Here is a 15,867-nt window from a genome sequence, read left to right on the forward strand (position 1 = left end):
AATCCGCAGGCTCGGCGCACGGCCCGGCATTTCCGGCGGACGCACCGGAAGCTGGCCCCGTTGGGGCTGCGCCTGCGCGGTACGTCGCCGCGGGCCGCGTCCGGCGCGCCTGGGGTTCGGTTGGGGGTGTGGTGGGCCGCGGTGGTTCGGCCGGCTAGTGAGGGCCCGGGAGCGCGGCCGGCAGCATGCCAGAGATTAGGGTCACTCCCCTGGGTGAGTGTGGGCCGCGGAGGGCCGGGCCGGGCTCCCCTCCCGGGGGCGGCTGTGGGTCGGGTCCCTGCCCGCGGCTCTGCTACGCTCTCCGCGCTCCTCCCGGTGAAAGGAGGGTGGGTCCGGGAGCGGGCGACCTCTCCTGGGGTCCACCCTCCGACGCCCCGACACAGCCGCAGGGCCTGCGTGGTCGCTGCGCTGGCACCGGGCCGCGGGGACTGTGCCTCCGCTGCCCGCAGCTTCCCGCTCGCCCCGTCCAGCCGTCCGCTGTCGCTTCAGCCTTGTCTCACTTCATCTCTGCAATGCTCTTTGTTGTTTTTATTTTTAAAAGAGGCTTTCCGTTTTGTAAAAGATACACGCGCGCACTTTTAAAAGCCCAAAAAGCGCAGAACGTTGCGGAGGAGGAGGATCACTGAGAATCCAGGGTCCCAGGAACAGCTGGGGTTACCTTTTCGCGCTTTGGTGGCGCGCGCTTTAGAGGTCTCTGGGCGCCCTCCCCGCCCTGGCACTCCGTGCTCTTCCAGAACTGGCCGGGCTTCGTGTGCGGTTCCCCGCAGCTCTATTTCCTTTCTCATGGTATGAGCTCTTTCCCAAAATAGCATCCCCTTGTGTGGACGCTGAGCGGGAGAACACCCCTTCCTTCCTGCCGGGTTAGAGTACACCCCCCATGCCCCTGCCTCTGGCACCCCTCCAGGGTCTCCTCAGGTCGTGCTCTCCAGCCTGCCCCTTCAGGATGTGGCCTCTTTCTCACCATCACTTTGAGCAGTTCTGCCTTTCTACTGCTTGTTACCCCAACCTGCACCTGATGTGCTCCCAGGGCCACAGCAGCAGCAAAGCACAGCCTCATGGGCTCCCTGGGCACATGGACCAGATACAGACAGTCTTGGGTCACTCCAACCACACAGCCTTTGTACAGATACCCCTCCCATCTCCCCTCTTTCCCTCTCCACCCTGCTCAGAAGTCATTTTAAGGTGGACTTACTTGCCTGGTTCTAGTTCTGGAACCTTCTGTGTCATATTCTTCAGGGTCTAAACTCAACCTGATGGGCTCAGTGCTGTGTCTTATCTACATGGCCATTGTCTTCTTCCTCTGAAACATAAACTCCTGTGGACATGGTGTCACCTTTCTTTGCTCCTGAGTCTTGCCTCCTTTTGTGTGTCCTAGACTCTTCCTCACATCCCCTACCCAGTTTGGGCCACTGTCCTTGCTCCCTGGGATGGTTGTGGGTCCTGGTGGGAGCAGGGGCTAGTACCTAAGAGCTGAACTCTAGATCTGGAAAACCATCCCTGGCCCCATGCTAAGAGCCATGCGCCCATGGGCTGATCCCATGACTTCTGTAAAGAGGGGGAGCCCTCCCCTTCCCCCACTACCAATGTCTGGAGGGCCCCTGTGCTGGGCACAGCTTAAGGGTTAAAGGCACAGCAAGGAGCAGACAGCTGAGACCCTGGTGTGGTCCTGGTGGGGCAGGAGCAGGCCTACGACAGCCCTCCAGGCCACTACCTATTGCTGGGCTTCCTGAGGCACACAGACAAAGCTCTTGGTTGGGGTCACCTACTGTTGTCACGGGGGATTGAAGCTTCTCAAGGACCAGCCGTTCTGGGCCACCATGATGTGTGTGGTGCTCACAGAAGGTTCAGATGGCTGGCAGAGGGAAGCTTGTAGGATCAGGATGGAAAGATAGTCATTTGCTGTCATCAGGTCCTGCAAGGCTGTGTCCCTTTCTTCTTGGGCCTCCAGACGCCAGAGGAGGTAACGAATGGCTAGAGGTGTGGCATGGACGTTTCGTGCCTGGGGCTGGAGCAGATGAATAGGGCTTGAAGTCAGGAACATGGATAGGACTGTTAAATTCTGGGCTGTGGGTGCCCTGAGAGGGTGTGGTAGTGGGGCATCTACACTACAGTCACTGGACAGCTGAGGCTGTGGCTTCCCATAGCTGGGCAAACACCGTTTAGGTGCCCCTCTGCAGTGACATCGCCTGGAGGTACTTGATGCCTTCTGGGAGTAGGTCATGAGGGAGAGGGCCCCATAGTTCAGATACGACCCCAATTGAGTGTTCAAAAGGGGTGGTGACACCCTGTGGAGCACCAATGTAACCCCATTAAGTGCCAGTACCATAGTCCAGCACCTATTACACAGTCCCTAGCCTTTGAAGGTTCTGATCAGCCACAGGAGATGGGCTGCTGCCTCCCGAGGTGCGGGGCTTTTCCATCTGATTTAGTTGTTAGTGGCAGGGCCTGAGGCTGGAGGTGGAATTGGGGAGGGCATGTGAGCTAGAACTTGCTTGGTAGCCTTTGCCCCTGCCCTGCACATTTCCCTGGCCTATGTGTACGGGTGGCAGTGGCAATGCTTTTTGCCTCACACATCATCTGTGCAGCAGCCATGGAGGTCTGGTTTGTCCAGCACACTGAGGGTTCTGCAGGGCCAGGGCCCCTGAGTGCCCAGTAGAGGTATGAGGCAGGTAGCAAGGCCTTGATCTTGGGGCTGGGGCAATCACTTGTAGCAGTTGAGAAAGGGAAATGGGGGTGGCAGCATCTAATCTCGTCTTCCTTTTCAGGGGCTGGCCAGGATGTGGGCCGAAGCTGCATCCTGGTGTCCATTGCTGGCAAGAATGTCATGCTGGACTGTGGAATGCACATGGGCTTCAATGATGACGTGAGTCCCAAGGGAAGGTGGCCTGTAGGGACCTCACTCGGCAGGACCCCAGGCTCCAGAGCGTCAGGCTCTGACTGTGGAGTAGGAAGTCTAGGCAGGTGGGCGGTAGTAGGAGGCAGGTGGGTCTGGGGTCACTGCATTCCCCGGCAGTCCCTCCACTATCACTTGACAGATAGGGTGCCTTGTGTGGAAAGGTTGGTCTGTATGGAGCAGGGGCTCTTGGGCTCCTTGCAGGGTCATGTGGGGCAGCTTGGCACTCCCCACTCAGGGCTTGGTTACTGGTTCTGGCAGTTTGACCCCTCCCTGTGTTCTTGGAGCTGTGAACAGTCAGTGGTCCTGGTGTCACCTACAAGGGTGGGGGTGCTGGTGTCCAGGCTCAGCCTGAGCTCTCATTCCCCACTCCTGGGGGCTGCTCTCTGGAATGCTGGCAGATCCAGGGATGCTGTGCTCTGATCCTTTCTCTTGGCTTCTCAGAGGCGCTTCCCTGACTTCTCCTACATCACCCGCAACGGCCGGCTGACCGACTTCCTGGACTGTGTGATCATCAGGTGGGCACCTTTCGGCTGTCAGTGGTAGTGTTGTGTGTTGTGGGCTCACATCTAACCCCACCTTGAGGACGCTTAGGAGCCCAGGAGAGCTGCCTAGGTTTTGTTCCAGGGTACTGATGTGGCATGCCCCAGGGCTGGTTGTCCTGGAGGTTGTGTATGTGCATGAGGTCATAGGTATTCACAGTTGCTCCTTGGTGGGCTCTGGTCAGCACGGTGGAGCTAGGGGGCATCCTGCGCTATGCATGCCTATTGGCTGTGCCCAAGTGTTATGAATGAGAGCTCCATGTACCCCAGGAAGATGAGGCTGTGTTAGGGCAACAGGCCTATGGTAGGGAGGCCCCCTGCCCCCCCGCCGCATTGCAGGATGGCCCGTTTCTCGTGAGATCCCCCCAGGCTCCTTCTCAGGCCTCCTCACTCAGCCTCTCAGCATCATTTGGTAGCAGTGAATATGCCCGTCCTTCTGGTCCTCGATTCTCACAGAAGATTCTCCTTTTTTTTTTTTTTTTTTTGAGGGGAAAAAAAGCCTTTATTGATAAAGAGTTTACAGTGAAATAAATAGAGTGACAGTTTGTTGGGGAATAAAAACTCAGGCAGAACCTCAGTGTCTCCACCCCAGCTCTAGCTCTCAGTCTCTGCCTTCCTACTGGCCAGTTTGGATGAGGAGGACTTGGTGGGCATGCTAGCCCTCCTAGGGCCCCTGGGGGCCTCTGTCTTCCTGGCCAGGTGTTCAGGCAGCGTCTTAAACCTGCCACCATTCGGAGGAGCAGCAGCCTTGGCTTTAGGTCCCTCCTTGGCCGCATGGGCAACGACTTCTTTAGGGACACAGTTTTCCTTCTTGGCTGGAGAAGCAGCACCATTCGTGCCCTTGGGGATGGTGGATTTTGAATTCCGACTCCCAGCTTTTGTTTTCCTGTGGGTCTCATCACCTTGGCTATTCCTCCTGCCATATGTTCCCATCCACCCTGCCCCTGACATCCAGACTTAGGTCAGGCCCCTCTGGTGGCAGTCGACCTCCCCAGCCTGGCTGAATGGGGCTCCTGCTTTCCTCCAATTCCTCACACTCCACCCAGATCGTCCACGGTGTGTGTGGTCCAGCCCATTCCCAGACCATGACCTTTTCCATGTGGCCAGATGACCACACAGCCTCTTGCTGGTCTTCTCTCTGCATTTCCAAGCCAGAGGATCTCTGACCCAAGGCAGCCCTGTCCTCAGCTGCTCTGAGGCTCTTGTGGTCTCGGTTCCTCTTGGATATGGGCTTGAATGCAGCGGGTCTGCTCCATTCGTGGACACAGCACTCTGTTCCCTCTGCCCCAGTGCCTTCCTGCCATGCTTCACATGCCATGGGGTCTTCCTGCCCATCTATCTGCCAGAGATGGTATCTGTCCTGATGCCCAGTCCTCCTCTTAGCTCCTTATTACTCTATAGAACACGTGTCCATCTGATACGAGTATTACCTCTTTACTGCTTACTGCTTCATCAGACACTTAGACTGTAAGTTCCAGGTAGATGGTAGTTTTTATCTATTTTGCTCATTCCTCATTCTGTGGTACTTAGGACAGCATCTGATACACAGTAGGCAGTCAGGACATGAATGGATGAATGGATGGAATGGCTGTGAGTCTCTGCTGGTGTGGAGGGGCTGTGGAGGGGGCAGGCTTGGTTGGGGAGCAGTGGTCCTGGGCTGACCTGTGTTGCACCCCCAGCCACTTCCACCTGGACCACTGTGGGGCACTCCCCTACTTCAGCGAGATGGTGGGCTATGACGGGCCCATCTACATGACCCACCCCACCCAGGCCATCTGTCCCATCCTGCTGGAGGACTACCGCAAGATTGCTGTGGACAAGAAGGGCGAGGCCAACTTCTTCACCTCCCAGATGATCAAAGACTGTATGAAGAAGGTGGTAGCTGTCCACCTCCACCAGACGGTCCAGGTCAGGGTACCAACAGACCCCATCTCACTCTCTGCTATTGCGAGACCACCAGGAGGCAGCACTGGGCAAGCACATGGGGTCCCAGCCCAGATTCAGAGGCATACAGGGCAGTGTGCCAAGCGCCCATCAAGCATGTGGAACCTCTGCTGTTCCCCAGCTCTGCCTGAGTGCTTCTGAGAGGGTGTGTCCGCCAGGGGCAGCAGGTGGCAGAGGGACAGTGAGATGGGCAAACCCCAAAAGGCAGCCAGTACTGGGCTCTGGAGTTTGTTTTTTGTCTCAGTAACTTATGTGTGGGTCAGTGAGGAAGTGAAGGGTTTTAAGCAGGCAAATGCAATCAAATTGGGTAAAATTTATCACAAAGATTATAGATTTGTTTGTTTCTTCTTAGGGTCAGTGGGTTTTGCTTGTTATTAGGTACCTGTGTACTTTTAGTTATTTCATTTCTGGTTGAACCTGTTGTCAACATGAAGTACGTGTGTTTATCCTTAATAATGATTTTTATCTTAAAGTCTGTGTCTCTGGTAATATCATACCATCCTCAGATTTTCTGCTTTTGGCTCTTTGTATAGTATGTCTTTCCATTGTTTTGCTTTCAGCTTTACGCATCATGTTTAAATGTAGCTCTTTTAAAAAAAAATATTTATTTATTCATGAGAGACAGAGAGGCAGAGACATAGGCAGAGGGAGAAGCAGGCTCCATGAAGGGAGACTGATGCGGGACTTGATCCCGGGACTCTAGGATCACGCTCTGAGCTGAAGGCAGATGCTCAACCGCTGAGCCACCCAGGCGTCCCAAAATGTAGCTCTTTTAAGTGTCATGTAATTTTGTTTTGTTTTGTTTTAGGCACGTGAAAATTTATTTATTTATTTATTTTTAAATTTTTATTTATTTATGATAGTCACAGAGAGAGAGAGAATGAGAGAGAGAGAGGGAGGCAGAGACATAGGCAGAGGGAGAAGCAGGCTCCATGTACCGGGAGCCCGACGTGGGATTCCATCCCGGATCTCCAGGATCGCGCCCTGGGCCAAAGGCAGGCGCAAACCGCTGCGCCACCCAGGGATCCCTGAAAATTTATTACAGTCCTGTTTTCACCATTGAACGTAGGATCTTGGTTTTCACTTTTTGCCTTTGTATAAGGCCAAAAGAGAGATGTTGGCTATTTTAATTATTTTCTTTTCTTTTTTTAAGATTTCATTTATTTATTCATGAGAGACACAGAGAGAGCAAGAGGCAGAGACACAGGTAGAGGGAGAAGCAGGCTCCACGCAGGGAGCCTGACACGGGACTCGATCCCGGGTCTCTAGGACCACACCCTGGGCTGAAGGCAGCGCTAAACCGCTGAGCCACCCAGGATCCCTATTTTAACAATTTTAAAGCAAACTCCAGGAATGTCACTAACAGCTTGACCTTTGTGACCAAATCCAGCAACCACGTCATCATTTTCCTCAATAAAATTCAAACAGCCATCATTGGGTACCAAGCTGTGATTTTTTGCTTCTTGATCAGCTGGACCCTGACACACTTCCTGATGGCAGAATTTGGCTATTTGGCTTCAACTCCTACTTCTAGCACAATTCCCCTTGCATGGGAAGCACCTTCAACTCAGCTGCTGAGCTATCCAGGCATCCCTTATTTATTTTTAAAGATTTTATTTATTTGTTCATGAGAGACACAGAGAGAGAGGCAGAGACAAAGGCAGAATGAGAAGCAAGCTCCATCGGGGAGCTCTATGTGGGACTTGATCCTGGGACCCCAGGATCACACCCTGAGCCGAAGGCAGACTCAACTGCTGAGCCATCCAGAAGTCTCAAATATTTTATTTTTATTTATTCATGAGAGACACAGAGAGGCAGAGACATAGGAAGAGAGAAGCAGGCTCCCTGCAAGGAGACCAATGCAGGACTCTATCCCATGACCTATATTACACCCTGAGCCAAAGGCAGATGCTCAACCATTGAGCCACCCAGGTGAACCCTGTTCTTCACTTTTTGAGATAATTTACCTTCCTCCTGAAGAACACCAATATGGATCTGTTGGCAATGAATTCACTTTTGTTTGTCTGCACATGGGTCTGCTTCACTCTCATTCCTGAAGGACTCTTCATTCTGGGTGGAATTATAGTTTGGCAATTTCTTTCTCTCAGTACTTTGAATATGTCTTCTTATTTACTGTTTGGAAGAGAATCTTTTTTTTTTTTTTTAAGATTTTATTTATTAATTCATGAGAGAGAGAGGCAGAGACGCAGGCTGAGGGAGAAGCAGGCTTCATGCAGGGAGCCCGATGTGGGACTCGATCCTGGGGCTCCAGGATTACACCCTGGGCTGAAGGCGGCACTAAACCGCTGAGCCACCTGGGCTGCCCTGGAAGAGAATCTTTAATCTTAGGCTGCTTGTAGGATTATGGGTTTTTCTTTGGATTATGGTGCATGTGCTGTGGTGGCCCTGCATGTTCTGTTCTCCTGGAGCCTACCAGAGGTGAAGCCTCTTGGATCTGTGACCTGGGGTCTTTTGTCATATTCTTCCAGTGTTACACCTGCCCATTGTCCTCAACCCAGGGCCCAGATTGAGGAATGTTAGGCCTTCTTGCTCCAGACCTTCCCTCACATGTTTATTGTTCTGTGCTTTGTGCTAGGCAGTCCTTTCTATGTATTGATACTCTTTGATTATATATAACATGTTAAATTAATCCGTTCAGTTCTTTTTTTTTTTTTTTTTCATTTATGATAGTCACAGAGAGAGAGAGAGAGAGAGAGGCAGAGACATAGGCAGAGGGAGAAGCAGGCTCCATGCACCGGGAGCCTGATGTGGGACTTGATCCCGGGTCTCCAGGATTGCGCCCTGGGCCAAAGGCAGGTGCCAAATCACTGTGCCACCCAGGGATCCCAATCCGTTCAGTTCTTTACTGGGGTTATTACAGTTTTTGGTTTTAGAATTTCTGCTTTTTAAAATAATTTCTCATTTTTTTGGTCAACATTCTGTCTTGAATTTCTCCAAATATTTTGATCACAGCCCTCTTAAACTCTGTCTGAAGATTGTAGGAGCCCTGAATCTACTTCTCTAGATAGTTGTTTCTCTTGTTTTACATGGTCTTGTCTTATTTCTTGTGTCTGGCTGCTTTTGGTTGAGAACTGGGCATTATGTGTGAGAAACAGGAAATGATAAGGCTTGGAACCATGTTTTCCTCTTCTGCCCTCTGCCTTCCTGGTGTCTACCTTCCTGGTCCCTCTGCCATCCTCTTCAACTGACCACATACCAGCATAGCTGGCAGACTTTTGACTTGAGCCCTCTCCTCTGTAGGTGGACGATGAACTTGAAATCAAAGCCTACTATGCGGGCCACGTGCTGGGGGCAGCCATGTTCCAGATTAAAGTGGGCTCAGAGTCTGTGGTCTACACGGTCAGTGGAAGCATTTGGGGCACAAGGGGTGCTGCTTGGCCAGGGGGAGGAGGCACCCACTTTACTGCCACATTCTTTGCCAGGGTGATTATAATATGACCCCAGACCGGCATTTGGGGTGAGTAGACAGGTTTGTTTCCTCCTGTGGAGACCCCCCCGCCAAAGTGTGCAGTGATGCTTGTGGATGTGCTTGGTGCCTGGGCTGTCTGTGCATTGGTTTCTGCCATGTGTCCCCTATGCATGGCAAAGGCTCTTCCTCCTGTCTCCCCTCAAGTGTGCTGCTTTGCCAAAGGGTCCAGGGAGGCTGTGGCTGGGGTCTGTTTTGCTGCTTCTCGCTTTGCAGCCATGTGGGTTGTCCACCTCTGGCCATACCCTCCTCTGTTACAGAGCCGCCTGGATTGACAAATGTCGCCCCAACCTACTCATCACAGAATCTACATATGCCACCACCATCCGGGATTCCAAACGCTGCCGGGAGCGAGACTTTCTGAAGAAGGTCCACGAGGCTGTGGAGCGTGGCGGGAAGGTAGCTGGTGCTGGCAGGGTGTCAGGCAGGGCTCTGGGCCATGTGCCTGCCCTGACCATGCTACACAGTCCTTCAGCCACCCCTGGCATGTCAGGAGATGGGTGCTGTGTGTTCTGGGCATGCAGGGAGGAAAGTTTGCTCAGCATTAGTAAGAAACACTCCTCTGGACTAGTGGAGTGCTTATTCAGGCCTCATGTCAGATCCCAGCATAAGGCTGGCCAGAGTATCCACCATGGTCATTTCTGGAAAGATTGTGGCTGGGAGCAGGACTTAAGGGCAGAATGTGTGGGCCTTACCTATGGCCCATATAGGGCCTCTGGCCATCAACTACCAGCAGGGCTAGTCTTTATAGCAGCTGCTCCCTGAGCAGGCAGCCATAGGGAACATGCGTCTGCTCACTGTGATCAGATGTGGGTTCAGCTTGGTTGGGGCTCCTGCATGAGCCAGCCTCGTCCTCCCTCTTTAGGTGCTGATCCCTGTGTTTGCCCTGGGCCGCGCTCAGGAGCTCTGCATCCTGCTGGAGACCTTCTGGTAGGTGGAGCCAGATTGTTTTCGGGGACCTCTGCCCTGAGTGGGCATTAGCCATAGGCAGGGTGTACAGAGCTTAGGCTGTAGTGCTGGCAGCTATTAGGTAGAGTCAGGGTGCCTGACATCTGCAGGGGTGCCTTCCCAAGCCAGGAGGCTTGTGGTATCATGTTGTCCCACACCAGGCCCCCCCTAACCACATGCTCTGTGTTCCCATCATCTGACCCACTGTAGGGTGAGGTGGGGGCATCAGGGAGTCATTCCTTCCACTGGGCACAACCCAGGTTGGTGGTGTGGGGGTGACGGGCCCGTCATTCCATGGCAGCCTCCTCTACTGTGGCCCTGCACTGCCCACAGGGAACGCATGAACCTGAAGGCCCCCATTTACTTCTCCACGGGCCTGACAGAGAAGGCCAACCACTACTATAAGCTCTTCATAACCTGGACCAACCAGAAGATCCGTAAGACCTTCGTCCAGAGGAACATGTTTGAGTTTAAGCACATCAAGGCCTTTGACCGAGCATTTGCTGACAATCCAGGTCCCATGGTGAGGCTCTGGCCAGGAGGGCTGGGGGATGGCTCTCCTGCATCTCTTGTAACATAGTCACACCTGCCTCAGGCTTGGACACCTGGGTCAATGCTGGCTGTCCACACATAATGCACTTCCTCTGTGCCTGGGACGTGCAAGGGATCCCTGCGTATAGGTCTCCCTTAGGGAATGGGGTGCACTGTGCTGGGGGATGGACGGAAGTCAGGGTAGGGCCTGTGACCAGTACTGGTTCTATGACAGGCGGGCACTGCTGCCCTGATTGTCGCACACACCCCCGCAGGTCGTGTTTGCCACCCCAGGCATGTTGCACGCTGGCCAGTCCCTGCAGATCTTTCGGAAGTGGGCAGGGAACGAGAAGAACATGGTAAGAGGTCTGGCTCCCAGGATCAGATGTGGGCCTGTAGGGGAAGGGGTTAGTGAGGACAGGAGCTCTGCTTGGTTAGCAGACACCACTGTTGTCAGGAACAGGGCTCAGTATCCTGGGGCCATGTCTCACCCAGGCCGACTCCTGCTGTGTTGGCCTATTTGCATCAGGCAGTAAAGCCTCTGGCCATCTGAGCTGATGGGTACTCAGGCCCGGGTGGGCTTGGGTCTGCAGTGGGGCCTGCGATAGGGAGCTGCTGGCACAGGAAAGGCGCCATTAAGGGTACAGGTTCTGCCAGGCAGGGAGGACCCCCCTGAGGTGTGAGTGGGGGTGGCTGGCAGCTCCATTTCTCCCTCCCCATAGGTCATCATGCCTGGCTACTGCGTGCAGGGCACTGTGGGCCATAAGATCCTCAGTGGGCAGCGCAAACTGGAGATGGAGGGGCGGCAGGTGGTAAGTCCCTACTTGGGTTGGTGGGGAGCCCTCAGCCTGCTGCTCGTGGTTAACGGCCTATGTGCACTGTGACGCTGCAGTTGGAGGTCAAGATGCAGGTGGAGTACATGTCCTTCAGTGCCCATGCTGATGCCAAGGGCATCATGCAGCTGGTGGGCCAGGCGGAGCCCGAGAGTGTGCTGCTCGTACATGGGGAAGCCAAGAAGATGGAGTTCCTGAAGCAGAAGATTGAGCAGGAATTCCGTAGGCAGCCCAGGCATGGGGGGTGGGATTGGGCTGATACAGGGAATGTGGGCAGGGTCTACCCGTGGGTTCAGTGTGGGCAGGGCCAGGTGGTCTGGACTGAGGCTCTCTGCCCCTCTCTCTTGCCCAGGGGTCAACTGCTACATGCCAGCCAATGGTGAGACAGTGACGCTGCCCACAAGCCCCAGCATCCCTGTGGGCATCTCACTGGGGCTGCTGAAGCGGGAGATGGCACAGGGTATGCAAGGGAGGGCAGTGGGCAGGGGCAGGGCAGCAGCACAGCAGGTGGACAGTGCTCATCCCTGTCCCTTTCTCTGCAGGATTGCTTCCTGATGCCAAAAAGCCACGGCTCCTACATGGCACTCTGATCATGAAGGACAGTGTGAGTAGGTGTGTGCCTGGGTGGGGGTACAGGGTGCCCCTATGCCCCCTGACCTGCCCCTGCCCCACAGAACTTCCGGCTCGTGTCCTCAGAGCAGGCGCTCAAGGAACTGGGCCTGGCTGAGCATCAGCTGCGCTTTACCTGCCGTGTGCACCTACATGACCCTCGTAAGGAGCAGGAGACGGCCATGCGTGTCTATAGCCATCTGAAGAGGTGGGTACTGCACTCCTGGCCCTAGGGGTGGCAGGCAGAGGGCACAATGTGGGGTCTCACTGCACCTCCCCACAGTGTCCTCAAGGACCACTGTGTGCAGCATCTTCCCGATGGGTCTGTGACGGTGGAGTCCATCCTCATCCAGGCTGCTGCCCACTCAGAGGACCCAGGCACCAAGGTGCTGCTGGTCTCCTGGACCTACCAGGTAAGTGGCAGGTCAGGGTGGGTGGGGACTGCCCAGGTGTGCTGCTTGGGGAGAACAAGATGATCGCCTTCTCTTGTCTCTGGCTCCAGGACGAAGAGCTGGGAAGTTACCTCACGTCGCTGCTCAAGAAGGGCCTACCCCAGGCCAGCAGCTAAGGTCAGCTGGTCACCATAGGGACCCGGGTTTCCCCTCCAGGGCCACGTCTGCCTCAGCCCTCATTCTGTGTCCCTGGATGGGGAACCCACGGCTGGTCACAGCCTTGTCTTTGAGGACAAGACCACAAGTGTCACTGCCTGCCCAACTGGCTGGTTTTGGCTGAGGAAAGAAATAACTCTGGGGACCTCATGACCTTTTATTTCTGTTCCTGAGCCCGAGATGGGTGGCTGCACCTGAGGTACTAATTTTCAGTAAAAACAGAACCAAAGGCGGCGTGGATATTCCCTTCTTGATGCTCAAACCTTTTTCCTTCAGTCCACCCATAGCAGGTGCCCAGGCAGGTGGGGGCTTTGGGCAGGTGCAGGCCAGTGGGGGGCAGGAGGCCCACATGCCTGCAGAGCTGGGCAGGGTCCAGTGGCTGGGCTGTGTTGGCTGCCCTGACCTCACTGGGGCTTCTGGGGGGGGGTTCTCTGTGGCTTCCATGTGGTAAACCCTGTAGGGCACAGAAGGTTTTCTGCAGAGGCTGGGCCTGGCTGTAGATGCGGAGTTTCCTCCAGGCTGCAGAGCCCCTGCCTCTCCAGGCCCCCCTACTCCCTGAAAAGAGCCCCTGCCTCTCCAACCCTCCCCTACTAAGAACTTGATCCCAGGCCCAGGTCAGGAGTATAGCTTGGGTGTGGGGCCCCAGGAAAAAAGGTACCTTACTCCAAGTCTCCTGCTTGTGGGCTGCTGGTCTCCAACTGGATTTTTTGGCTAACCTGGGGTTTCCCTGCCTCCAGGGCCCTGACTTTCCTGCTGAACACAGGCTGGATTCCCACCTGGCAGCAGGACAGATAAGGGCTATAGCTGTCCTGTCACCAAGAGCTCCTCCCCTGTCAAGCACCCAGGCTCAGGAGGGAGGGGGGTCAGTCAGTAGGTGTACTTGGCATCTCTGCAGGCAGTCCACTCTTACCAAGGTTCTCGTAGAGCACTGACTTGAGGAATAAGCCATGGGCTGGGGCCACACGCGTCTGGTGCCTACCCAGGGGGTCTCGGCTTTCCAGGATCACCTTCACCTGAGCAGGCCTCAAGGCCCCTAGCCCCACAGCCACCAGCACAGCTGTCATCCTCCGCACCTGCAACCCAAGGCCAAGACTGCCATTGGGCCCAGCCCTCAGGGCACCCCCACTCCCACCCCCACCCCTGTCCAGGTGGCTCAGGGGAGAGCCCACCTGTCTGTATAGGAAGGACCGGCTCTCGAACTCCAGGTTCCAGAAATGCAACCTAGAAACACGAGCACATGTGGTGTTTGGGCCAGGGCAGCTCTGAGTCCATGCCACAGCCTGTGGGGGGTGGGGGGAGGCTGGGGAAGACTGGTTCCCCCTGTCTTCTAACGCAGCAGTTCCCACTGGCCATTCTACCCTCAAGTGAAGCTGGTGGGAGGGACGCCGGGAGAGGGAGGGGCAGCAGAGCCTTCTGAGGGCCCTGGCAGTGGGGACAGGGCCCTCAGGTGGAGGTGATGCTGAGGTGGAGGTCTGGAGGCAGGGCTCTGGGGCAGTGGAGGCTTCGAGCACAGCCAGCTCATCTACCAGACACCCAAGCCCCAGGCCAGGGATCTTCAGCTGACCGTGCAGAAGCCCCCCCACTCCAGTGCTGGCTCAAACTGGTAAGTTTTGTAAGTCAACAGCTGAGGTCGGGCCAGAGGCCCCAGGGACCAGAGAAGCAACCCCCTGCCAGGTAGGGCCAGAACCACTGGCCTGGTGCTTCTTTTTCAGCAAAGCCTTTTCAGCAGCTGCCAGGGTCCATTTACTAGCCAATGAGCGCTGCATGAGGCAGGGCAGGGAGACCTTGGAGAAAGCATTTTCTGTTTTTTGCCCCCAGTATGGCAGGAACCCAGGTGGGGTGGGGGAGTGGGGCAGCTTGCAGGTTCATGGCTGTCGGGGCCATGCCACTCAACTGACTAGCTAATCTCCCCAGGAGGGCTGATGGGGCCCAGAGGGGTGCACTACCCCTGCCAGGGAAGCTGCTAAGTCGAGCTCCCCCAGCCTCTGGCGTGTGTGCAGGGTGCCCTTCCTTACCTCTTCTCCTGGGCAAGGACAAAGGGGCTGCCTGGGTCAGGGGACACTGAGGCTCGGCGCAGTGTGCGCACTGAGCTAGTGGTCGGGCTGCCAGCTGACTGGAAGGCTCTGAAGTCATGTGTCCCCAGGAGGTGCTGGGCAGCCTCCTGCATGGCATCCACATCCAAGCAGCTGTGGGGAGTCAGATGAGTGGTCAGGAGGGAGTAGCCAGCCATGTGGGCCTGGCAACCCCCTCTGGTTCACGCACACCCCACACTCACTCTGCCCTCAGTGGCCAGCATCGGTTTCGTTCAAACACAGACAGCTGGTCAGGCCGGTGGCAGCCTGTGACCAGGCGGTACAGGTAGGTCCTGGATGTGGCTGCATGGCGGGCATGGAAGTCACTGGGTACTCTGAAAGCTTGCAGTACACTGTGGGAGCAAGATTAGGTACTCCACAGAGATCCCACAAAGTTCTGTCCTGACCCAAGAGATTCCGGACTTAGGGCCTCCACCCAACCTGGACCAGTCTGGAGACAGCAGACGGGTGCTCACCGGATGGCCGGGTGCCTCACGTGGGCGTTGAGTGCCTCTGCCAGGACTTCGGGGGAGAAAGGAGGCTGGCCTGAGCGGCGCTGGACGTCCAGATGGGCCGCGTTGCTCAGCGCGTGAACCCCCGCATCTGTGCGGCTGGAGATCGTGAACCTGACAGGCACCACCGAATTCAGCCGCTTTGCAGCCTCCTGCGGGGACAGAGCTCCCTGGGGTGAAGGCCGCAGCCCCAGGGCGCGGGGGCTCCCACCTGTCCCTGCCCCGGGTCTCTCCCTCTCCACTGCGGGCGGCGGGCAGGCAGAGCTCACCTCCAGGTAGTTGAGGACGCCGATGGCGCGCTGGGAGCCCCTGACGGCCGCGACCCCACTGCAGGAGAAGGCGGGCGCAGGTGAGCAGGGGGAGGCCGCCCTCCCTCGGGTCCTCCCGGCGTCGGGCCCTAAATCTGGCCCCCACCCCCCACCTCGGGGCCGCGGGGAGGACCGGAGCCGTACTTAAAGTCCGTGCCCAAGTACTGAAAGTACACGAGGTAGCGCGCGGTCACTGAGCCTGAGGCCGGGCCCATGGCGGGAGCGCGGAGAGGCTCCGGGTCCGCGGGACCGGGCGAAGGCTGGGGGTGGGCAGGCACCCCAAACTCAGCAGAACCACACGTGTGCCCGGAGCGCCTGCGCGCCCAGAAAAGCAGCGTGGCCACGCCCCCGCTCCTGCGCCTGCGCCGTAGCGTTCCTCCCGCCTCCGCAGTCCAGCACTCAGCCGCCCCACGACGGCTGAGGGCGGGAGCGGGGGGCGGGGCCAGACTTAAGGGAGCGGGTGCAAACTGCGGAGCCGTTGGCGAGCGAGTGGGCCGGATCCCGCCAGCGGCGCCCGGGAGGCGCTCCCGTGGGCTTTCACACTTCCGTCCACCCTCGCTCCTGTTCCCCCGCGCCCGCC

At 56.3% G+C, this 15,867-nt stretch overlaps 2 protein-coding genes across 5 annotated transcripts; one reads left to right on the top strand and one right to left on the bottom strand.

The window, feature by feature from the left end:
• Positions 1-72: 72 nt before the first annotated feature.
• Positions 73-12,629, top strand: INTS11 (integrator complex subunit 11). Of its 3 annotated transcripts, none has more exons than XR_008661865.1 (17): positions 73-213; positions 2,766-2,863; positions 3,338-3,411; positions 5,115-5,343; positions 8,641-8,739; positions 8,823-8,857; positions 9,127-9,265; positions 9,732-9,796; positions 10,148-10,337; positions 10,621-10,704; positions 11,068-11,157; positions 11,238-11,400; positions 11,531-11,638; positions 11,721-11,782; positions 11,853-11,995; positions 12,096-12,200; positions 12,290-12,629. XR_008661865.1 is itself a non-coding variant. In XM_055305444.1 (17 exons), exons 1-17 carry the CDS (start codon positions 186-188, stop codon positions 12,353-12,355), a joined length of 1,803 nt encoding a protein of 600 aa, XP_055161419.1. In that variant the 5' UTR covers positions 73-185; the 3' UTR covers positions 12,356-12,629. The 3 variants fall into 3 exon arrangements, 2 of the variants coding, with proteins under 2 accessions (XP_055161419.1, XP_055161420.1); XM_055305444.1 differs by having other exon boundaries at positions 12,071-12,200; XM_055305445.1 differs by having other exon boundaries at positions 11,880-11,995; positions 12,071-12,200.
• PUSL1 (pseudouridine synthase like 1) lies at positions 12,540-15,684 on the bottom strand. Of its 2 annotated transcripts, XR_008661866.1 has the most exons (9): positions 15,432-15,684; positions 15,249-15,306; positions 14,944-15,131; positions 14,671-14,820; positions 14,411-14,581; positions 13,565-13,616; positions 13,306-13,468; positions 13,054-13,171; positions 12,540-12,849 (listed from the first exon to the last, which is right to left on the bottom strand). XR_008661866.1 is itself a non-coding variant. In XM_055305447.1 (8 exons), the coding sequence occupies exons 1-8, from the start codon at positions 15,500-15,502 to the stop codon at positions 12,800-12,802; spliced, it is 903 nt and encodes a 300-aa protein (XP_055161422.1). In that variant the 5' UTR covers positions 15,503-15,684; the 3' UTR covers positions 12,540-12,799. The 2 variants fall into 2 exon arrangements, 1 of the variants encoding a protein (XP_055161422.1); XM_055305447.1 differs by lacking the exon at positions 13,054-13,171.
• Positions 15,685-15,867: the final 183 nt, after the last annotated feature.

This window comes from Nyctereutes procyonoides, unplaced genomic scaffold (assembly GCF_905146905.1).
Source record: "Nyctereutes procyonoides isolate TBG_1078 unplaced genomic scaffold, NYPRO_anot_genome, whole genome shotgun sequence".
NCBI lineage: Eukaryota > Metazoa > Chordata > Mammalia > Carnivora > Canidae > Nyctereutes > Nyctereutes procyonoides.

Coding starts and splice junctions, on each gene's coding strand:
- INTS11 (XM_055305444.1), top strand. CDS start 186: ATGCCAGAGATTAGGGTCACTCCCCTGG. Junction 11,401..11,530: donor GAAGATTGAGCAGGAATTCC/GTAGGCAGCCCA, acceptor TCTCTTGCCCAG/GGGTCAACTGCTACATGCCA. Junction 12,201..12,289: donor TGGTCTCCTGGACCTACCAG/GTAAGTGGCAGG, acceptor CTCTGGCTCCAG/GACGAAGAGCTGGGAAGTTA.
- PUSL1 (XM_055305447.1), bottom strand. CDS start 15,502: ATGGGCCCGGCCTCAGGCTCAGTGACCGCGCGCTACCTCGTGTACTTT. Junction 13,617..14,410: donor GTCCTTGCCCAGGAGAAGAG/GTAAGGAAGGGC, acceptor TCGTGTTTCTAG/GTTGCATTTCTGGAACCTGG. Junction 13,469..13,564: donor GGTCCTTCCTATACAGACAG/GTGGGCTCTCCC, acceptor CTTGGGTTGCAG/GTGCGGAGGATGACAGCTGT.